General features: G+C 53.6%; 1 protein-coding gene across 1 annotated transcript in view; it reads right to left on the reverse strand.

Annotated features, from left to right (window-relative positions):
- The window catches only part of rpgrip1 (RPGR interacting protein 1), a 25,296-nt gene extending 13,791 nt beyond the window's left edge, over window positions 1-11,505 (reverse strand). Inside the window, exons 1-12 of the mRNA XM_088638155.1 lie at window positions 11,412-11,505; window positions 10,611-10,664; window positions 9,957-10,074; window positions 7,214-7,446; window positions 6,094-6,202; window positions 5,560-5,703; window positions 4,684-4,789; window positions 4,572-4,595; window positions 2,546-2,692; window positions 2,252-2,325; window positions 777-913; window positions 597-703 (exon numbers count right to left, since the gene is read on the reverse strand). Of these exons, the coding sequence (XP_088494281.1) occupies window positions 597-703; window positions 777-913; window positions 2,252-2,325; window positions 2,546-2,692; window positions 4,572-4,595; window positions 4,684-4,789; window positions 5,560-5,703; window positions 6,094-6,202; window positions 7,214-7,446; window positions 9,957-10,074; window positions 10,611-10,664; window positions 11,412-11,505 (1,347 nt within the window). The remainder of the gene's footprint in view (window positions 1-596; window positions 704-776; window positions 914-2,251; window positions 2,326-2,545; window positions 2,693-4,571; window positions 4,596-4,683; window positions 4,790-5,559; window positions 5,704-6,093; window positions 6,203-7,213; window positions 7,447-9,956; window positions 10,075-10,610; window positions 10,665-11,411) is intronic.
- Between the last annotated feature and the right edge of the window lie 7,116 nt (window positions 11,506-18,621).

An 18,621-nucleotide genomic window follows, 5' to 3' on the forward strand; every position in this document is an offset into this window, starting at 1 on the left:
CCAGTCAGATGGTCAGTGTGCCGGTCAGCTGGTCAGGCAGTCAGTGTGCCGGTCAGATGGTCAATGTGCTGGTCAGCTGGTCGGGCAGTCAGTGTGCCAGTCAGATGGTCAGTGTGCCAGTGAGCTGGTCAGGCAGTCAGTGTGCCAGTCAGATGGTCAGTGTGCCAGTGAGCTGGTCAGGCAGTCAGTGTGCCAGTCAGATGGTCAGTGTGCCGGTCAGCTGGTCAAGCGGTCAATGTGCTGGTCAGGTGGTCAGTGTGCCGGTCAGCTGGTCAGATGGTCAGTGGAACAGTGTGCCGGTCAGCTGGTCAAGTGGTCAGTGTGCCAGTCAGCTGGTCAGATGGTCAGGTGGTCAATGGTCAGCAGGTCAGTTGAACAGTGTTCTGGTCAGGTGGTCAGTATTGCCAGTCAGCTGGTCAGGCGGTCAGTGTGCCGGTCAGCTGGTCAGGCGGTCAGTGTACTGGTCAGCTGGTCAGGCGGTCAGTGTGCTGGTCAGATGGTCAGTATGCTGGTCAGCTGGTCATGCGGTCAGTGTGCCAGTCAGCTGGTCAGGCGGTCAGTGTGCTGGCTCATGTCAGTCAGAAAGCGTCTCTGACCTTCGTGACCAAGTCCAGCTGGTCTTGCAGTGATGTCACTTCCTCCGTGCGCCGCAGGACTTCCTGCTGCAGGGCGGCGTGTGTCTCTCGCAGGGACGCGAGGGTGTCTGCGGGAGGGACAGCGTGAGCCGGGGGGGAGGGGGGGGGACGGACAGACAGACCGCCGGGCGCCACGCCCACCTCTGTCCCTCGCGGACCGCTGCTCGGCCGTCTCCCGGTCCTGCTCCTCCTGCCTCAGGCTCTCCTGCAGGGCCTGCAGCTGCAGCCTCAGCACCTGCTGCCCCTGTCCATCTCCGGGCTGGGGCACGGCCAGGGAGCTGGGGACAGAGAGAGGGGTCAGACTTCTGTCCACTACTGTAAACCCTGTACCCCTCCCCCTAGTTGAAGATACTGCCCTAGTGAAGCCCCGTCTACACCCCTCCCCCTTGTTGATGATCCTGACCTGGTGAAGCCCTGCCCACACCCCTCCCCCTTGTTGATGATCCTGACCTGGTGAAGCCCTGCCCACACCCCTCCCCCTTGTTGAAGATACTGCCCTAGCGAAGCCCCGCCCACCCCCCTCCCCCTTGTTGATGATCCCGTCCTACTGAAGCCCCGCCCACTTCCCTCCCCCTTGTTAATGATCCTGACCTGGTGAAGCCCCGCCCACTTCCCTCCCCCTTGTTGATGATCCTGACCTAGTGAAGCCCCGCCCACTTCCCTCCCCCTTGTTGATGATCGTGTCCTACTGAAGCCCCACCCACTTCCCTCCCCCTTGTTGATGATCGTGTCCTACTGAAGCCCCGCCCACTTCCCTCCCCCTTGTTAATGATCCTGACCTGGTGAAGCCCCGCCCACTTCCCTCCCCCTTGTTGATGATCCTGACCTAGTGAAGCCCCGCCCACTTCCCTCCCCCTTGTTGATGATCGTGTCCTACTGAAGCCCCGCCCACTTCCCTCCCCCTTGTTGATGATCGTGTCCTACTGAAGCCCCACCCACTTCCCTCCCCCTTGTTGATGATCGTGTCCTACTGAAGCCCCACCCACTTCCCTCCCCCTTGTTGATGATCGTGTCCTACTGAAGCCCCGCCCACTTCCCTCCCCCTTGTTGATGATCGTGTCCTACTGAAGCCCCGCCCACTCCCCCCCCCTTGTTGATGATCGTGTCCTACTGAAGCCCCGCCCACTTCCCTCCCCCTTGTTGATGATCGTGTCCTACTGAAGCCCCGCCCACTTCCCTCCCCCTTGTTGATGATCGTGTCCTACTGAAGCCCCACCCACTTCCCTCCCCCTTGTTGATGATCGTGTCCTACTGAAGCCACGCCCACTTCCCTCCCCCTTGTTGATGATCGTGTCCTACTGAAGCCCCGCCCACTTCCCTCCTCCTTGTTGATGATCGTGTCCTACTGAAGCCCCGCCCACTTCCCTCCCCCTTGTTGATGATCGTGTCCTACTGAAGCCCCACCCACTTCCCTCCCCCTTGTTGATGATCGTGTCCTACTGAAGCCCCACCCACACCCTCCCCCTTGTTGATGATCCTGACCTGGTGAAACCCCGCCCACTCCCCGCCCCCTTGTTGATGATCCTGGCCCGGTGAAGCCCCGCCCACTTCCATCCCCCTTGTTGATGATCCTGTCCTACTGAAGCCCCGCCCATGTCGAAGCCCCGCCCCCTCACCTCTCCAGCAGCTTGTCGTAGCTCTCCTTCAGCAGGTCCCTCTCTCCCTGCACTTCCTCCAGCCGGGTCTGCATCTGCGGGAAAACGGCAACGCTGAGAAACGGTTCTGCTGCTCCCAGAAGCTCCCCGTTGGATTCAGATCGCCCTTCCTCCGAGGCCCGCTTAGCGCCAAGATGTCTGCTGTCGGATTTGATCCCCCTGTCCCCTTGTCATCGGGTGACCGAGTAACCAATCTGCATCTCCGGCTGCAGGAGAACGGAGCTGCTGTGCGGGTTCGACCCCGGGCCGCAGTACCTCCTCCAGGCCTTGCCTCGAGAGGGTGGCAGTGTTGAGCGCCCTCTCCAGGGACGAGGCCCTCTGTCTCTCTTGCTTCAGCTGCTCCGTGACTTCCTCTGCTTTCTCCAGCAGGGTCTGGTGGCTCTGTCTCAGGGCCCTCTGACTCTGGGGGGTCCCAGGCCAGGCCGGGGTCCGGGGGGGAGGTTTTCAGTAAAAGGAAGAAAAGGCTTATCAGCAAGGAAATTCCAGAGTTAATCAGCTAATCACTTTACAGATTTGCCAGTATAATAATAATAATAATAATAGTGTGACTGTCATGAATGGTTGCAAACTGTTCTTGCTTTGCAAACACTCCTTCACCTGTTGTGCCCCAAAAACAATGAATAGGAGTTTCTTCGCCGCGCGGAGTGAGTGAGCTGGTCAGTCAGCGGTAAGGAAGTTGGTTGGCCCGTGACATGTCGTGCAGTTTTAGTGAGCACACCAGCACGAGCTGCTGTGGCTGGGCGGTCGGCGCGTCGCACGAGGGCCAGGAGCAGAGAGTCAGTCAGCCGTCAGGGAGTCGGGGTTTACTGCGGTGCGTTAGGGAGCGATACGGCGGGCGAGCTGGGGGAGGTTAGAGAGGAGAGCCGGCTGGCGTCCACATTCTCTCTGATGGCAACTCTGTGGAGCGAGATGGGCGTCAGTGCAGCGTGCAGGTGTTAGACTGTGTACAGGTGTGTTAGTGTACAGGTGTGTTATTGTACAAGTGTGTTAGCCAGTGTACAGGTGTGTTCGTGTACAGGTCTGTTAGTCAGTGTACAGGTGTGTAAGGCACTGTACAGTTTGTTATATAGTGTACAAATGTGTTAGTTAGTGTACAGGTGTGTAAGTCAGTGTACATGTGTGTTAGTGCACAGGTGTGTACGTCAGTGTACAGGTGTGTTAGTGTACAGGTGTGTAAGTCAGTGTACATGTGTGTTAGTGCACAGGTGTGTAAGTCAGTGCACAGGTGTGTACATCAGTGTACAGGTGTGTTAGTGTACAGGTGTGTAAGTCAGTGCACGGGTGTGTACGTCAGTGTACAGGTGTGTTAGTGTACAGGTGTGTACGTCAGTGTACAGGTGTGTAAGTCAGTGCACAGGTGTGTTAGTGCACAGGTGTGTACGTCAGTGTACAGGTGTGTTAGTGTACAGGTGTGTAAGTCAGTGCACAGGTGTGTTAGTGTACAGGTGTGTAAGTCAGTGTACAGGTGTGTAAGTCAGTGCATAGGTGTGTAAGTCAGTGTACAGGTGTGTACGTCAGTGTACAGGTGTGTTAGTGTACAGGTGTGTACGTCAGTGCACAGGTGTGTAAGTCAGTGCACAGGTGTGTTAGTGTACAGGTGTGTTAGTGTACAGGTGTGTAAGTCAGTGTACAGGTGTGTCAGTGTACAGGTGTGTAAGTCAGTGTACAGGTGTGTTAGTGTACAGGTGTGTAAGTCAGTGCACACGTGTGTACGTCAGTGTACAGGTGTGTTAGTGTACAGGTGTGTAAGTCAGTGTACAGGTGTGTTAGTGTACAGGTGTGTAAGTCAGTGTACAGGTGTGTCAGTGTACAGGTGTGTAAGTCAGTGTACAGGTGTGTTAGTGTACAGGTGTGTAAGTCAGTGCACAGGTGTGTACGTCAGTGTACAGGTGTGTTAGTGTACAGGTGTGTACGTCAGTGTACAGGTGTGTTAGTGTACAGGTGTGTAAGTCAGTGTACAGGTGTGTCAGTGTACAGTTGAGTTCGGCACCGTGCAGGTTGGAAGAGCACAGCAGGTTCAGACAAGATGGCACAAGCGGGTCATTCGGCTCATTCCTGAGTGCCAGCGGCGCTTCTTCTCAGGTACAGCGTCACACACTGTTACTTGTGGTCGTTTGCTGTCTGGTATGATTGTCAGCCTCTCTTAATGATGCTGTTGTTAGGGTTGTGTGTGTTGTGCGTGGCCCGAGTGGCGGAATCGCGGGGCGGGGTGTTGCTCGGAACGGTCTGGTGGCCCCGAGACCAGAGGCGGAACGGGTCCTGGCGGAGCGGCTGTCTCTACCTCCTCCAGCTGGGTCTCGAAGGCCTGCAGGATGAGAGAGGGGCCCAGGGTGAGCAGCTGGAAGGAGGCGAGGAGGGGAATAGTAAACATCCCTCAGGACAGGGCAACCGACCTCTTGCAGGGAGCTGTACTTCTCCTGCATGGCCAGCAGGGCGGCGCTCTTCTCCGACAGCTGTTTCTGCAGCCGGATGACGTCCACATTCTCTTTGATGGTAACCCTGCGGAGAGAGGTCAGTCAGTGCAGCGTGCAGGTGTTAGACTGTGTACAGGTGTGTTAGGCACTGTACAGTTTGTTTTATAGTGTACAAGTGTGTAAGTCAGTGTACAGGTGTGTTAGTCACTGCACAGGTGTGTGTGTTAGTGTACAGGTGTGTAAGTCAGTGTACAGGTGTGTTAGGCACTGTATAGGTTGGAAGAGCACAGCAGGATCAGACAAGATGGCAGGCTTGTCTGGACTACATTCCCCAGAATCCACTGCGGGAATGACCTGCTGCTCCTAGTCACCTGACCTGTTGCTGGAAGACAGGTCAGGTTGATCAGGTGACTGTTTATAAAACAGGAAAGCAGAGGCTTTCTGTGTCAGTCAGCTGTCTGTATCAGGTGTCCAGGTGGAAGCTCAGGTGTATCAGGTGTCCAGGTGAGAGCTCAGGTGTATCAGGTGTCCAGGTGGGAGCTCAGGTGTATCAGGTGTCCAGGTGGGAGCTCAGGTGTATCAGGTGTCCAGGTGGGAGCTCAGGTGTATCAGGTGTCCAGGGGAGAGCTCAGGTGTATCAGGTGTCCAGGTGGGAGCTCAGGTGTATCAGATGTTCAGGGAGAGCTCAGGTGTATCAGTTGTCCAGGTGGGAGCTCAGGTGTATCAGATGTTCAGGTGGGAGCTCAGGTGTATCAGGTGTCCAGGTGGGAGCTCAGGTGTATCAGGTGTTCAGGTGGGAGCTCAGGTGTATCAGGTGTCCAGGGCGAGGGGTCAGGCCCGGGGATGTCAGTGTACCTGTGTCCCTCAGCCTGCTGGCTCCTCAGCGCCCTGAGTGTCTCCTCGATCTCCAGCTCCTTGGCTCTCAGAGAGTCCCTGAGCAGCTCTGCAGTCTGCTCCGTCTCGGCCATCCTGGAGCGCTGACTGTCCTTCAGCCCAGCCCTGTCGGCAGAGTGAGGGAGGGAGAGAGAGAGGGAGAGAGAGAGAGGACTCAGGCCTCACAGCTAAGCTCGTCTACTGACCCACTGGCCCACTGCACTAGTGCGCTAACCTGCCAACTCGACAACTGCAGCCCAAACACAGCAGCAGGGCTGTGGAGCTGACGGGAGGAGGGGAGGACACAGAGCACTCCCAGCAGGGCGGGATCAGAGATGGCGACACGGACACACCTGGGGGCAGGTGGGCTGGGGCAGCAGGAAGAGGAAGTCAGACTCGCAAACCTGAGGGCAGTTTCTCCATCACCCCCAGTTTCTCCTCTGTGTGGCCGCGTCTCTCCCGGCCCCCTGCCCCCCCAGGTACTGAGGTCACTCAGACTCGGCCTCCTCAACTCACAGCCTGTCTCTCTCTCCTCTGGTCTCCTCCAGCGAATTCAATCCGAAGCTAGCTGGCGCTGTCTGAGCTGACCTCCTGACCGCTGGGTCACGGTCCTGGCCTCTCACCCCTGAGAGAGACATATACAGCATTACAGACGTTCAGATAGTGTTACTGTACTGGAGTGTCCAGTCAGTCAGTGTGTCTGTATGAACCCCTCTCTCTCAGTGCAGTGTTAATGTACTGGAGTGTCCAGTCAGTCAGTGTGTCTGTATGAACCCCTCTCTCTCAGTGCAGTGTTAATGTACTGGAGTGTCCAGTCAGTCAGTGTGTCTGTATGAACCCCTCTCTCTCAGTGCAGTGTTAATGTACAGGAGTGTCCAGTCAGTCAGTGTGTCTGTATGAACCCCTCTCTCTCAGTGCAGTGTTAATGTACTGGAGTGTCCAGTCAGTCAGTGTGTCTGTATGAACCCCTCTCTCTCAGTGCAGTGTTAATGTACTGGAGTGTCCAGTCAGTCAGTGTGTCTGTATGAACCCCTCTCTCTCAGTGCAGTGTTAATGTACTGGAGTGTCCAGTCAGTGTGTCTGTATGAACCCCTCTCTCTCAGTGCAGTGTTAATGTACTGGAGTGTCCAGTCAGTCAGTGTGTCTGTATGAACCCCTCTCTCTCAGTGCAGTGTTAATGTACTGGAGTGTCCAGTCAGTGTGTCTGTATGAACCCCTCTCTCTCAGTGCAGTGTTAATGTACTGGAGTGTCCAGTCAGTGTGTCTGTATGAACCCCTCTCTCTCGGTGCAGTGTTAATGTACTGGAGTGTCCAGTCAGTCAGTGTGTCTGTATGAACCCCTCTCTCTCAGTGCAGTGTTAATGTACTGGAGTGTCCAGTCAGTGTGTCTGTATGAACCCCTCTCTCTCAGTGCAGTGTTAATGTACTGGAGTGTCCAGTCAGTCAGTGTGTCTGTATGAACCCCTCTCTCCCAGTGCAGTGTTAATGTACTGGAGTGTCCAGTCAGTGTGTCTGTATGAACCCCTCTCTCTCAGTGCAGTGTTAATGTACTGGAGTGTCCAGTCAGTGTGTCTGTATGAACCCCTCTCTCTCAGTGCAGTGTTAATGTACTGGAGTGTCCAGTCAGAGTGTTGACCTCTCTCTCTCTCAGGGTGGCGGCTGTGTCTGCAGTAGCTGTGTCCTGTCCTCCCCCTGAGAGTCAGGTTCTGCTCCGTGGCCAGGCTGAGCTTGCTCCGCAGCGCCTCCCTCTGGCTCTCCAGGGTGCTGATCCGGTCCTGCAGCTCCTGGATGGTCTCCTCCAGCTCCGCCCCGCGCCCCCCGATGCCCCCCCTTCGCCCCGCGCTGAGGCGCAGCAGCTTGGTGGACATCCTGAAAGACAGGTGGGCCTGCGGGGTGAGCGCTGGGGTCAGAGGTCGTGTCCAGGCGCAGGAAGTGGTGATTACTGCGACAGTGGATGTTGTCACTCGGACACTCGCTGGCCCTCTCTTTCCTTCTGCCCCTCATCCTCTTTCTGATCGTCCCTTTATCCTTCTTCAGGCTCTGTCCATCCTCTCTCTCCCCCTCCTCCGTTCCGACACCTCGTCATTCACGTGTTTGGCCTACAGCGGAAATCTTTAATAACTTCCAGTTACCCCATCAGAGCACAGGCGCCCACCTCCCAACTCCCCCAAACTCCCCCAACTACCCCCATCACACCCCAACTCCCCCCGACTACCCCCATCACACCCTAACTCCCCCAACTACCCCCAACTCACCCCAACTACCCCATCACACCCCAACTCCCCCCGACTACCCCCATCACACCCCAACTCACCCAACTGCCCCCATCACTCCCCAACTCCCCCCAACTACCCCATCGCTCCCCAACTCACCCCAACTGCCCCCATCACTACCCAACTCCCCCCAACACTCCCCAACCCTCCCCAACTCCAAAACCAACAGATTCAAGTTCCCATTCCTACTGTACCTGTAGCCACATCCTTATTAACATACATCCTTATTAACATACATCCTTATTAACATACATCCTGAACACGTGATCTTCTGGGTAATGATGTATGTACAGTATATTCTTGTTCCTGTCGTTGTTTATCTGTTTTCTGCCGTCTGTCTGTACCTCAATTCCACTGCTGTAAAACACATTGCCCCCCCCCAGCGCTAATAAAGACTCTCTCCCTCTCTTTCCTCTCTCTCCTCTCTCTTCTCCCCTCTCCCTCCTCTCTCTCCTCTCTCTCCTCTCCCTCCATACCTCCTCTCCCTCCTCTCTCTCCTCTCTCCTCTCTCTTCTCCCCTCTCCCTCCTCTCTCCCCTCTCTCTCCTCTCTCATCTCTCCCTCCGTACCTCCTCTCTCTCCTCTCCCTCCTCTCTCCTATCTCCCCTCTCTCTCCTCTCAATTCAGTTCAATTCAAGGTGCTTTATTAGCATGACCGATGGGTACAATCAGTGTTGCCAAAGCACGTAAAATAATAAAATTCACATGGAACAAAACACAAAATAGAAGTAAAATAACATCTACAGACATGTTACAGACATTTACAACAGAGACATATTATAAAATATTGACATCTACTGTAGGCGGCTGGAGCATTATTGGGAGACGGACTCACTGTTCCTCAGGCTGTGACAGGAGATCACATACTGGGCTGCCAGTTCAACTGAGTTCCCTCCTCCCTCTCCCAGAGGATTGGGACCTGTTGTGATTCTGGCAGGTGTGGGAACTCTGGGACTAGATTTTAAACTAGAGTTTAGGGAAGAATGTTTCTCTAATCCCAGAATATCTGTCACAGTGCAGTAGGAAGTGCACCTCTGTCTCTATTTCTCCCCGCTGGCAGTGGGAGCACAGCCTGTCCTCTCTGGGCAGCCAGGTCTGCCTGTGTCCAGTTTCTGTGTCCAGGCTGTGGTCACTGAGCCTGTCCTCTCTGGGCAGCCAGTGTCCAGTTTCTATGGCCAGGCTGTGGTCACTGATCCTGTACTTCCTCAGGGTCTGTTTCTGTTTGTTGTTTCTTATCTTGGTCAAATATTTGGCTAGTGAATATTGTCTGTTTAAGGTTCTGTAGCATTCCAGTTTATGTTGTGTTTGTGTGTGTGTGTCCCAGTGTGTGAGATATTGCTGTTTGATCTGTGCTGTGATGTGGTTGAGTCTGGGTTGTGGTGCTCTAGCAGTGCTGTCCTGAGGCTGGTTAGTGTCGGTGTGGCTCAGGTCAGTGAGCCTCAGGACCAGCTGGCTCAGGGGGCTCTGTTTTGGGCTCAGCTCTTGGCTCAGACGGGCTTTGTGGTGGTAGGAATTTTGGTCGCTGTTTTTTAGGTGTAGCCAATACTTTAATATTCTTTTCTGTATGTTTATCAATAGTGGGTACTGGCCTAATTCAGCCCTGCACCGGTTGTTAGGAGTTTTTCTCTGCACACGGAGGATGTTTCTACAGATCTCCATGTGCAGAGTTTCTGTGGGGTGTTTGTCCCATTGGGTGTAATCCTGGTCTGTGAGGGGACCCCACACTTCACTGCCGTATAGGGCAATGGGTTGGATTACACTTTCAAATACTTGGAGCCAGATTCTTGTTGGTGGGTTGATGTTGAAGAGCCTCCTTCTTATTGCGTAGAAAGCCCTGAGTGCCTTCTCCCTCAGTGCCTTCACTGCCAGGTCAAAACTCCCGGAAGAGCTGATGGTGAGACCGAGATATGTGTAGCTGGATGTGTGCTCCAATGTGTTGTTGTTCAGTGTGAATTTGTACCTGTTTCCCTGAGGTCTGGCTTTCTTCTGGAAAACCATAACTCTGGTTTATCTCTCCCTCTCTCCCTCTCTCTCTCCCTCCTCTCTCTCCCTCCTCTCTCTCCCTCCTCTCTCTCTCTCCTCTCTCCTCTCTCCTCTCCCTCCATACCTCCTGATCCTCTGCTCCTGCTCCCTGCTGTGTTGTCTCAGTAGCTGGTTCTCTTCCTGCAGCCGGAGACACTGATCCTCCAACTCCTCCCGAGACACACGAGACAGACGCTGGCGGTCTGAGAGAGACAAGGACCGGACAGTACAGGACATTAACACTGCACTGAGAGAGAGGGGTTCATACAGACACACTGACTGACTGGACACTCCAGTACATTAACACTGCACTGAGAGAGAGGGGTTCATACAGACACACTGACTGGACACTCCAGTACATTAACACTGCACTGAGAGAGAGGGGTTCATACAGACACACTGACTGGACACTCCAGTACATTAACACTGCACTGAGAGAGAGGGGTTCATACAGACACACTGACTGACTGACTGGACACTCCAGTACATTAACACTGCACTGAGAGAGAGGGGTTCATACAGACACACTGACTGACTGGACACTGCAGTACATTAACACTGCACTGAGAGAGAGGGGTTCATACAGACACACTGACTGGACACTCCAGTACATTAACACTGCACTGAGAGAGAGGGGTTCATACAGACACACTGACTGACTGGACACTCCAGTACATTAACACTGCACTGAGAGAGAGGGGTTCATACAGACACTCTGATGGACAGACAGGTCTCTCACCTCTGCTCTTGCGGATGTGTTGTCTCCTCCATGGCTTCTCCTCCTGTGTCGTACCTGAGCAATGAGCACAGAGCCCCGTTACCCTGGACAGACCCCTCCTGTCTCACTCTCCCGCCACCCATACCCCGGGACCCCCTCTTTTCTCCCTCCATTTCCCGCGTCCCCGAGGTCAACTGGGCTCCAGTGCTGATGGTGCTGGTTCTGCCGGGGCGGGGGGGCTCCCCAAGAGGGGGTTGGGACCTCTGGGGCAGGGTGCTGGTATCAGTCAGACCCCCCCCACACACACACTCCAGTAGCCAGCAGGGTCAGGGTGACACGAGCGTCTCTGGGGGGCAGGAGTGTGTGTCCACTAGCCTCTGTCGCCTCCTAGTGGACACAGAAGGTGTTGCAGGAGGACCTACTGGAGTCTTTAAGCAGGTTTCATGTTGTTTCCCATGTAGGTGGAGTCACTGGCTGCTGAAGGAGGCCCTTCTACCCTTTCAGCTTGTTCCCCACCCCCACCACCCTCTGCGTAAAGAAGAGCCTCCTGTCCTGACTGGAGGATCTCCCCCAGCTGTGTCTGGAGAGAAGCCAGGGTATGGGCTTCAACAACATGGCTGGGCGCCTTGTTCCCCACTCCCACCACCCTCTGTGTAAAGTGCCTGTTCTCCACCCCCATCACCCTCTGTGTAAGGAAGAGTTTCCTCTTCCCTGTTTTAACTGCCTTTCCCCTGTAGTTTCCGCCTGTTTCTCGGGGCTAGAGTGTTGCAGATTCTGAAGAGGCTCTCTCGGTGTGCTCTGTCGCCCCCTGCTGTTACTCACCGTGCAGTACAGCGCCGGGTCCAGGCCTCAGGCCCACGTCTCTCACAGGGAGGTCACCTGCAGTCTCATCCACAGCCAGTGACTCAGCAGCCATGCTTACTGAGCATCAGTATTAGTGTGTCCAGTCAGTCAGTGTGTCTGTATGAACCCCTCTCTCTCAGTGCAGTGTTAATGTACTGGAGTGTCCAGTCAGTCAGTGTGTCTGTATGAACCCCTCTCTCTCAGTGCAGTGTTAATGTACTGGAGTGTCCAGTCAGTCAGTGTGTCTGTATGAACCCCTCTCTCTCAGTGCAGTGTTAATGTACTGGAGTGTCCAGTCAGTCAGTGTGTCTGTATGAACCCCTCTCTCTCAGTGCAGTGTTAATGTACTGGGGTGTCCAGTCAGTCAGTGTGTCTGTATGAACCCCTCTCTCTCAGTGCAGTGTTAATGTACTGGAGTGTCCAGTCAGTGTGTCTGTATGAACCCCTCTCTCTCAGTGCAGTGTTAATGTACTGGAGTGTCCAGTCAGTGTGTCTGTATGAACCCCTCTCTCTCAGTGCAGTGTTAATGTACTGGAGTGTCCAGTCAGTCAGTGTGTCTGTATGAACCCCTCTCTCTCAGTGCAGTGTTAATGTACTGGAGTGTCCAGTCAGTCAGTGTGTCTGTATGAACCCCTCTCTCTCAGTGCAGTGTTAATGTACTGGAGTGTCCAGTCAGTCAGTGTGTCTGTATGAACCCCTCTCTCTCAGTGCAGTGTTAATGTACTGGAGTGTCCAGTCAGTCAGTGTGTCTGTATGAACCCCTCTCTCCCAGTGCAGTGTTAATGTCCTGGAGTGTCCAGTCGGTCAGTGTGTCTGCTCTTCCACTCCTCCCTCTCTCTGTCCCTGCTGTTCCTATCCAGACTCTAATCTGATTATCCTCCTTTTTCTGTGCGTCAGGAGGACAGGGGAACAGGTCTGAAAGCAGATTAGCTGCAGGAGGAGGAGGGGTGTCAGTGGGGGGCTGGGCGTCAGGAGCCGGTGTGAACGCTTGTCTTGTGGGGGAGAGCCACTGCTCCAGCGGGGAGACGCTCCCGGTGTCCCCGCCCCCAGCCGTCGCAGATCCTGCCGCGGACGAGCCAAGTGGCGCCAAGAAGCGCCGCGGCCCCTGTCAGCCAGTCCCCTCCTGCTGTCGCTCCCCGCTCCGCTCGCTGCTCGAACCCGAGAGCTCCCCCTCCGCCCGTTCTCGAAGAGTCTCCTCCAGTGACATCTTGGGATCTGGACTCTGTGTTCTCGCGCCTGACGATCAGGATATCCTCCAGCGGTCTTCCCGGTCGCCTCGACTCTCCCCCAGTTCAGTTCGAGGTGCTCTACTGGCATGGCTGATGGGTGCAATCGGTGTTGCCAAAGCAAGAAAAAATAATCAAATTAACACGACACAGAAGTAAAATCAAATCTACAGACATTTACAACAAAGACATAAAATATTTGCATATACTGTAGACAGAAGGAGCATTATTGAGAGACAGACTCACTGTCTGTTCCTCAGGCTGTGACAGGAGATCACACACTGTATTATTATTATTGAGAGACAGGCTCACTGTCTGTTCCTCAGGCTGTGACAGGAGATCACACACTGTATTATTATTATTGAGAGACAGACTCACTGTCTGTTCCTCAGGCTGTGACAGGAGATCACACACTGTATTATTATTATTGAGAGACAGGCTCACTGTCTGTTCCTCAGGCTGTGACAGGAGATCACACACTGTATTATTATTATTGAGAGACAGGCTCACTGTCTGTTCCTCAGGCTGTGACAGGAGATCACACACTGTATTATTATTATTGAGAGACAGGCTCACTGTCTGTTCCTCAGGCTGTGACAGGAGATCACACACTGTATTATTATTATTGAGAGACAGGCTCACTGTCTGTTCCTCAGGCTGTGACAGGAGATCACACACTGTATTATTATTATTGAGAGACAGACTCACTGTCGGTTCCTCAGGCTGTGACAGGAGATCACACACTGTATTATTATTATTGAGAGACAGGCTCACTGTCTGTTCCTCAGGCTGTGACAGGAGATCACACACTGTATTATTATTATTGAGAGACAGGCTCACTGTCTGTTCCTCAGGCTGTGACAGGAGATCACACACTGTATTATTATTATTGAGAGACAGGCTCACTGTCTGTTCCTCAGGCTGGGACAGGAGTTCACACACTGTATTATTATTATTGAGAGACAAACTCACTGTCTGTTCCTCAGGCTGTGACTGGAGATCACACACTGTATTATTATTATTGAGAGACAGGCTCACTGTCTGTTCCTTAGACTTTGACAGGAGATCACACACTGTTTTATTATTATTGAGAGACAGACTCACTGTCTGTTCCTCAGGCTGTGACAGGAGATCACACACTGTATTATTATTATTGAGAGACAAGCTCACTGTCTGTTCCTTAGAGTTTGACAGGAGGTCACACACTGTATTATTATTATTATTATTATTATTATTGAGAGACAGGCTCACTGTCTGTTCCTCAGGCTATGACAGGAGATAACACACTATTATTATTATTATTGAGAGACAGGCTCCCTGTTCCTCAGGCTGTGACAGGAGATCACACACTGTATTATTATTATTGAGAGACAGGCTCACTGTCTGTTCCTCAGGCTGTGACAGGAGATCACACACTGTATTATTATTATTGAGAGACAGACTCACTGTCGGTTCCTCAGGCTGTGACAGGAGATCACACACTGTATTATTATTATTGAGAGACAGGCTCACTGTCTGTTCCTCAGGCTGGGACAGGAGTTCACACACTGTATTATTATTATTGAGAGACAAACTCACTGTCTGTTCCTCAGGCTGTGACTGGAGATCACACACTGTATTATTATTATTGAGAGACAGGCTCACTGTCTGTTCCTTAGACTTTGACAGGAGATCACACACTGTTTTATTATTATTGAGAGACAGACTCACTGTCTGTTCCTCAGGCTGTGACAGGAGATCACACACTGTATTATTATTATTGAGAGACAAGCTCACTGTCTGTTCCTTAGAGTTTGACAGGAGGTCACACACTGTATTATTATTATTATTATTATTATTATTATTATTATTATTATTATTATTATTATTGAGAGACAGGCTCACTGTCTGTTCCTCAGGCTATGACAGGAGATAACACACTATTATTATTATTATTGAGAGACAGGCTCCCTGTTCCTCAGGCTGTGACAGGAGATCACACACTGTATTATTATTATTGAGAGACAGGCTCACTGTCTGTTCCTCAGGCTGTGACAGGAGATCACACACTGTATTATTATTATTGAGAGACAGGCTCACTGTCTGTTCCTCAGGCTGGGACAGGAGATCACACACTGTATTATTATTATTATTATTATTATTATTATTATTATTATTATTGAGAGACAGGCCTTGTCTCCAACCTGGTATCTGCAGCCCTGGCCTGTGTGACGTGACATTTGGCGTCTGCCCAGCGCCTGGCGGTGGTGGCGATGACTCAGTGCAGCCTCAGCCCTCTTCTGGCTCTGCGTTTCCCCTCTGAGTCCATACTTTGTGTTTATACTGCCTGCATGCAAAACTTGGATCCCATGCGCTTTGCCTGTTGTCTGCCTGGGGGTTTGCCCTCTTGCCCACTGTGGAATTTTCTCTCTCACTTTTCCTCCCCCCACCCCACCGAGTTCCCTTTTCTGCTCCTGTGGTGTGCTGTGTCACCGTGGGGCCGGTGGGTGTGAACTGGGGCTGTCCGGGCTGGGGGGGCTCACCCTGTCGCCCTGGAGAGAGAGGGAGCCTTCAAGCAGCTGATCGGGGTGGGAGACGCCGTTCAGCTGGTCCTGTTGTTGATTTCCAGCCACTGGGGGGCGCTGTCGAACTGCAAACCAAGCTTCAAGTCTGGCCGCGGTTAAGGGGGAGATCACCGTGGACTGGTAACTGAATCTGGACCAGAACCTGCGCTGTCCGGGCTGTGGGGTCTCAGCCTGTCGCCCTGGAGAGAGAGGGAGCCTTCAAGCAGCTGATCGGGGTGGGAGACGCTGTTCAGCTGCTCCTGTTGTTTGATTTCCAGCCACTAGGGGGAGAAGTCCTCAGGAAGTCCTGGTGACCCTGACCTGACCCTGAGGTCAAAGCCTGCATGACAGGGCAGGAGGGGAAAGTTGAGTGGGGGTGATTCATCATCGGCATTTTCACTCAAACAAAGAGCCGAGGGCCGGACTGAAACTACGCTTTCCGATGCAAGTGGAGCATCCCAAACCCCCGCCCCAAACTCTCCCTCTCCCCCAGCGTGGAATAAACAAAACTCCCGAGGAGAGTTCCCCCCGTCATCCTCCTCCCCTCGTCCGCCTGGAAATTTGCATCCCGTCTCCATGAACAACAACAACAACAGCAGCCAAGCCACAAAGGAGATTTGCATAGCTGGCTGTGCCTGGGGGCGAGTACGGTCTCCTGTGTCTCAGAGGTGATCTGGGGGGGAGGACAGTCCCCTGTGTTTCGGGGGTGATCTGGGGGCGAGGACAGTCCCCTGTGTTTCGGGGATGATCTGGGGGCGAGGACAGTCCCCTGTGTTTCAGGGATGATCTGGGGGCGAGGACAGTCCCCTGTGTTTCAGGGATGATCTGGGGGCGAGGACAGTCACCTGTGTTTCAGGGGTGATCTGGGGGCGAGGACAGTCACCTGTGTTTCATGGATGATCTGGAGTGAGGACAGTCCCCTGTGTTTAGGGGGTGATCTGGGGGGGAGGACAGTCACCTGTGTTTCAGGGATGATCTGGAGTGAGGAGAGTCACCTGTGTTTCAGGGATGATCTGGAGTGAGGACAGTCCCCTGTGTTTCGGGGGCAAGGACAGTCACCTGTGTTTCAGGGATGATCTGGAGTGAGGACAGTACCCTGTTTTTCGGGGGCTAGGACAGTCACCTGTGTTTCAGGGATGATCTGGAGTGAGGACAGTCACCTGTGTTTCAGGGGTGATCTGGGGGCGAGGACAGTCACCTGTGTTTCAGGGATGATCTGGAGTGAGGACAGTCCCCTGTGTTTCGGGGGCAAGGACAGTCACCTGTGTTTCAGGGATGATCTGGAGTGAGGACAGTACCCTGTTTTTCGGGGGCTAGGACAGTCACCTGTGTTTCAGGGATGATCTGGAGTGAGGACAGTACCCTGTTTTTCGGGGGCTAGGACAGTCACCTGTGTTTCAGGGATGATCTGGAGTGAGGACAGTACCCTGTTTTTCGGGGGCTAGGACAGTCACCTGTGTTTCAGGGATGATCTGGAGTGAGGACAGTACCCTGTTTTTCGGGGGCTAGGACAGTCACCTGTGTTTCAGGGATGATCTGGGGGTGAGGACAGTCACCTGTGTTTCAGGGATGATCTGGGGGCAAGGACAGTCACCTGTGTTTCAGGGATGATCTGGAGTGAGGACAGTCACCTGTGTTTGGGGGATGATCTGGATTGAGGACAGTCCCCTGTGTTTCTGGGTTGATCTGGGGGCGAGGACAGTCACTTTTGTCTCAGAGGTGATCTGGAGGCGAGGACAGTCACCTGTGTTTCAGGGATGATCTGGGGGCAAGGACAGTCACCTGTGTTTCAGGGGTGATCTGGGGGCGAGGACAGTCACCTGTGTTTCAGGGATGATCTGGAGTGAGGACAATCCCCTGTGTTTCAGGAATGATCTGGAGTGAGGACAGTCACCTGTGTTTGGGGGATGATCTGGAGTGAGGACAGTCCCCTGTGTTTCAGGGATGATCTGGGGGCGAGGACAGTCACCTGTGTCTCAGAGGTGATCTGGGGGTGAGGACAGTCCCTTGTGTTTCGGGGATGATCTAGGGGCAAGGACAGTCACCTGTGTTTCAGGGGTGATCTGGAGGCGAGGACAGTCACCTGTGTTTCAGGGATGATCTGGAGTGAGGACAGTCCCCTGTGTTTCGGGGATGATCTGGGGGCAAGGACAGTCACCTGTGTTTCAGGGATGATCTGGAGTGAGGACAGTCCCCTGTGTTTCAGGGATGATCTGGGGGCGAGGACAGTCACCTGTGTTTCAGGGGTGATCTGGGGTAAAGACTGTCTCCTGTGTTTCGGAGGTGATCTCGGGGCGAGGACAGTCTCCTGTGTTTCAGGGATGGTCTGGAGTGAGGATAGTCCCCTGTGTTTCAGGGGTGATCTGGGAGCGAGTACGGTCTCCTGTGTCCTAGAGGTGATCTGGGAGTGAGGACTGTCTCCGATGTCCTGTGGGTGTCTGTCTCCTGTATCCCTGGGGTGATCTAGGAGTGAAGACGGTCTCCTGTGTCTCAGGGGTGATCTGGGGGGGGGAGGACTGTGTGTTGTGTCTTGGGGGTGATCTGGGAATGAGGACTGGCTCCTGTGTGTCAGGGGTGCAGAAGAGGTCAGAGGTCAGAGGGGGCACACAGACTCCTGTGTCTAGGGGTGCAGAAGAGGTCAGAGGTCAGAGGTCAGAGGGGGCACACAAACTCCTGTGTACAGGGTTGATCTCGTCTGTGTGTCAGGGGTGCAGAAGAGGACAGAGGTCAGAGGGCACACACAGACTCCTGTGTCCAGGGGAGATCTCGGCCTGTGTCAGGGGTGCAGAAGAAGAAGAAAGGACATCATACATTCACATACTTACCTTCATACATAAGATCTCTTTACTGTCCCTATACAATCTCATTCAGCAGGAATGTGTCTTTTCACAGACCCCAGCTTGCTCTCCATGAGACACACAGACAGGGAGAGAAGCTGGGGGTCAGAGCGCAGGGTCAGCCATTCATACAGCCTGACCTGTCCACCTCCACTTTCATACATGTATAAAGGTATACACACCTTTATACGTGCACTGACACACACATGCACAACTACTTTGACGTGTACACGCACACACTCCCATATTCAGGTATGGTACACCAGTATGCACAGGTGGACACATACTGCGGACACACGTGTCAGGTGAGCGAGCGGCTCCCAGTCCAGAGAGCTCCAGTCCGTCATCAGACATCAGCCCTCTCGACTGATCAAGAGTTAGTGGGACAGCGGCCCTCCCTCCCTGACCTCGCCCCGCAGGTGGGCCCCTGTGAAAAAACATCCAGTGAAGGACGGGAGACCAATTACTTCAGAAGCCAGGAAATAGGAACAGGTCTTCCTCACCATCGTCATCATCATCGTCATCACCAGATCCCGCACTCTGCGCCCTGACCCTGGGCGTGCTGATGTCACCTTCCGGATGG

Source organism: Lepisosteus platostomus, chromosome 6 (assembly GCF_059453375.1).
Source record: "Lepisosteus platostomus isolate fLepPlt1 chromosome 6, fLepPlt1.hap1, whole genome shotgun sequence".
Classification (NCBI taxonomy): Eukaryota; Metazoa; Chordata; class Actinopteri; order Semionotiformes; family Lepisosteidae; genus Lepisosteus; species Lepisosteus platostomus.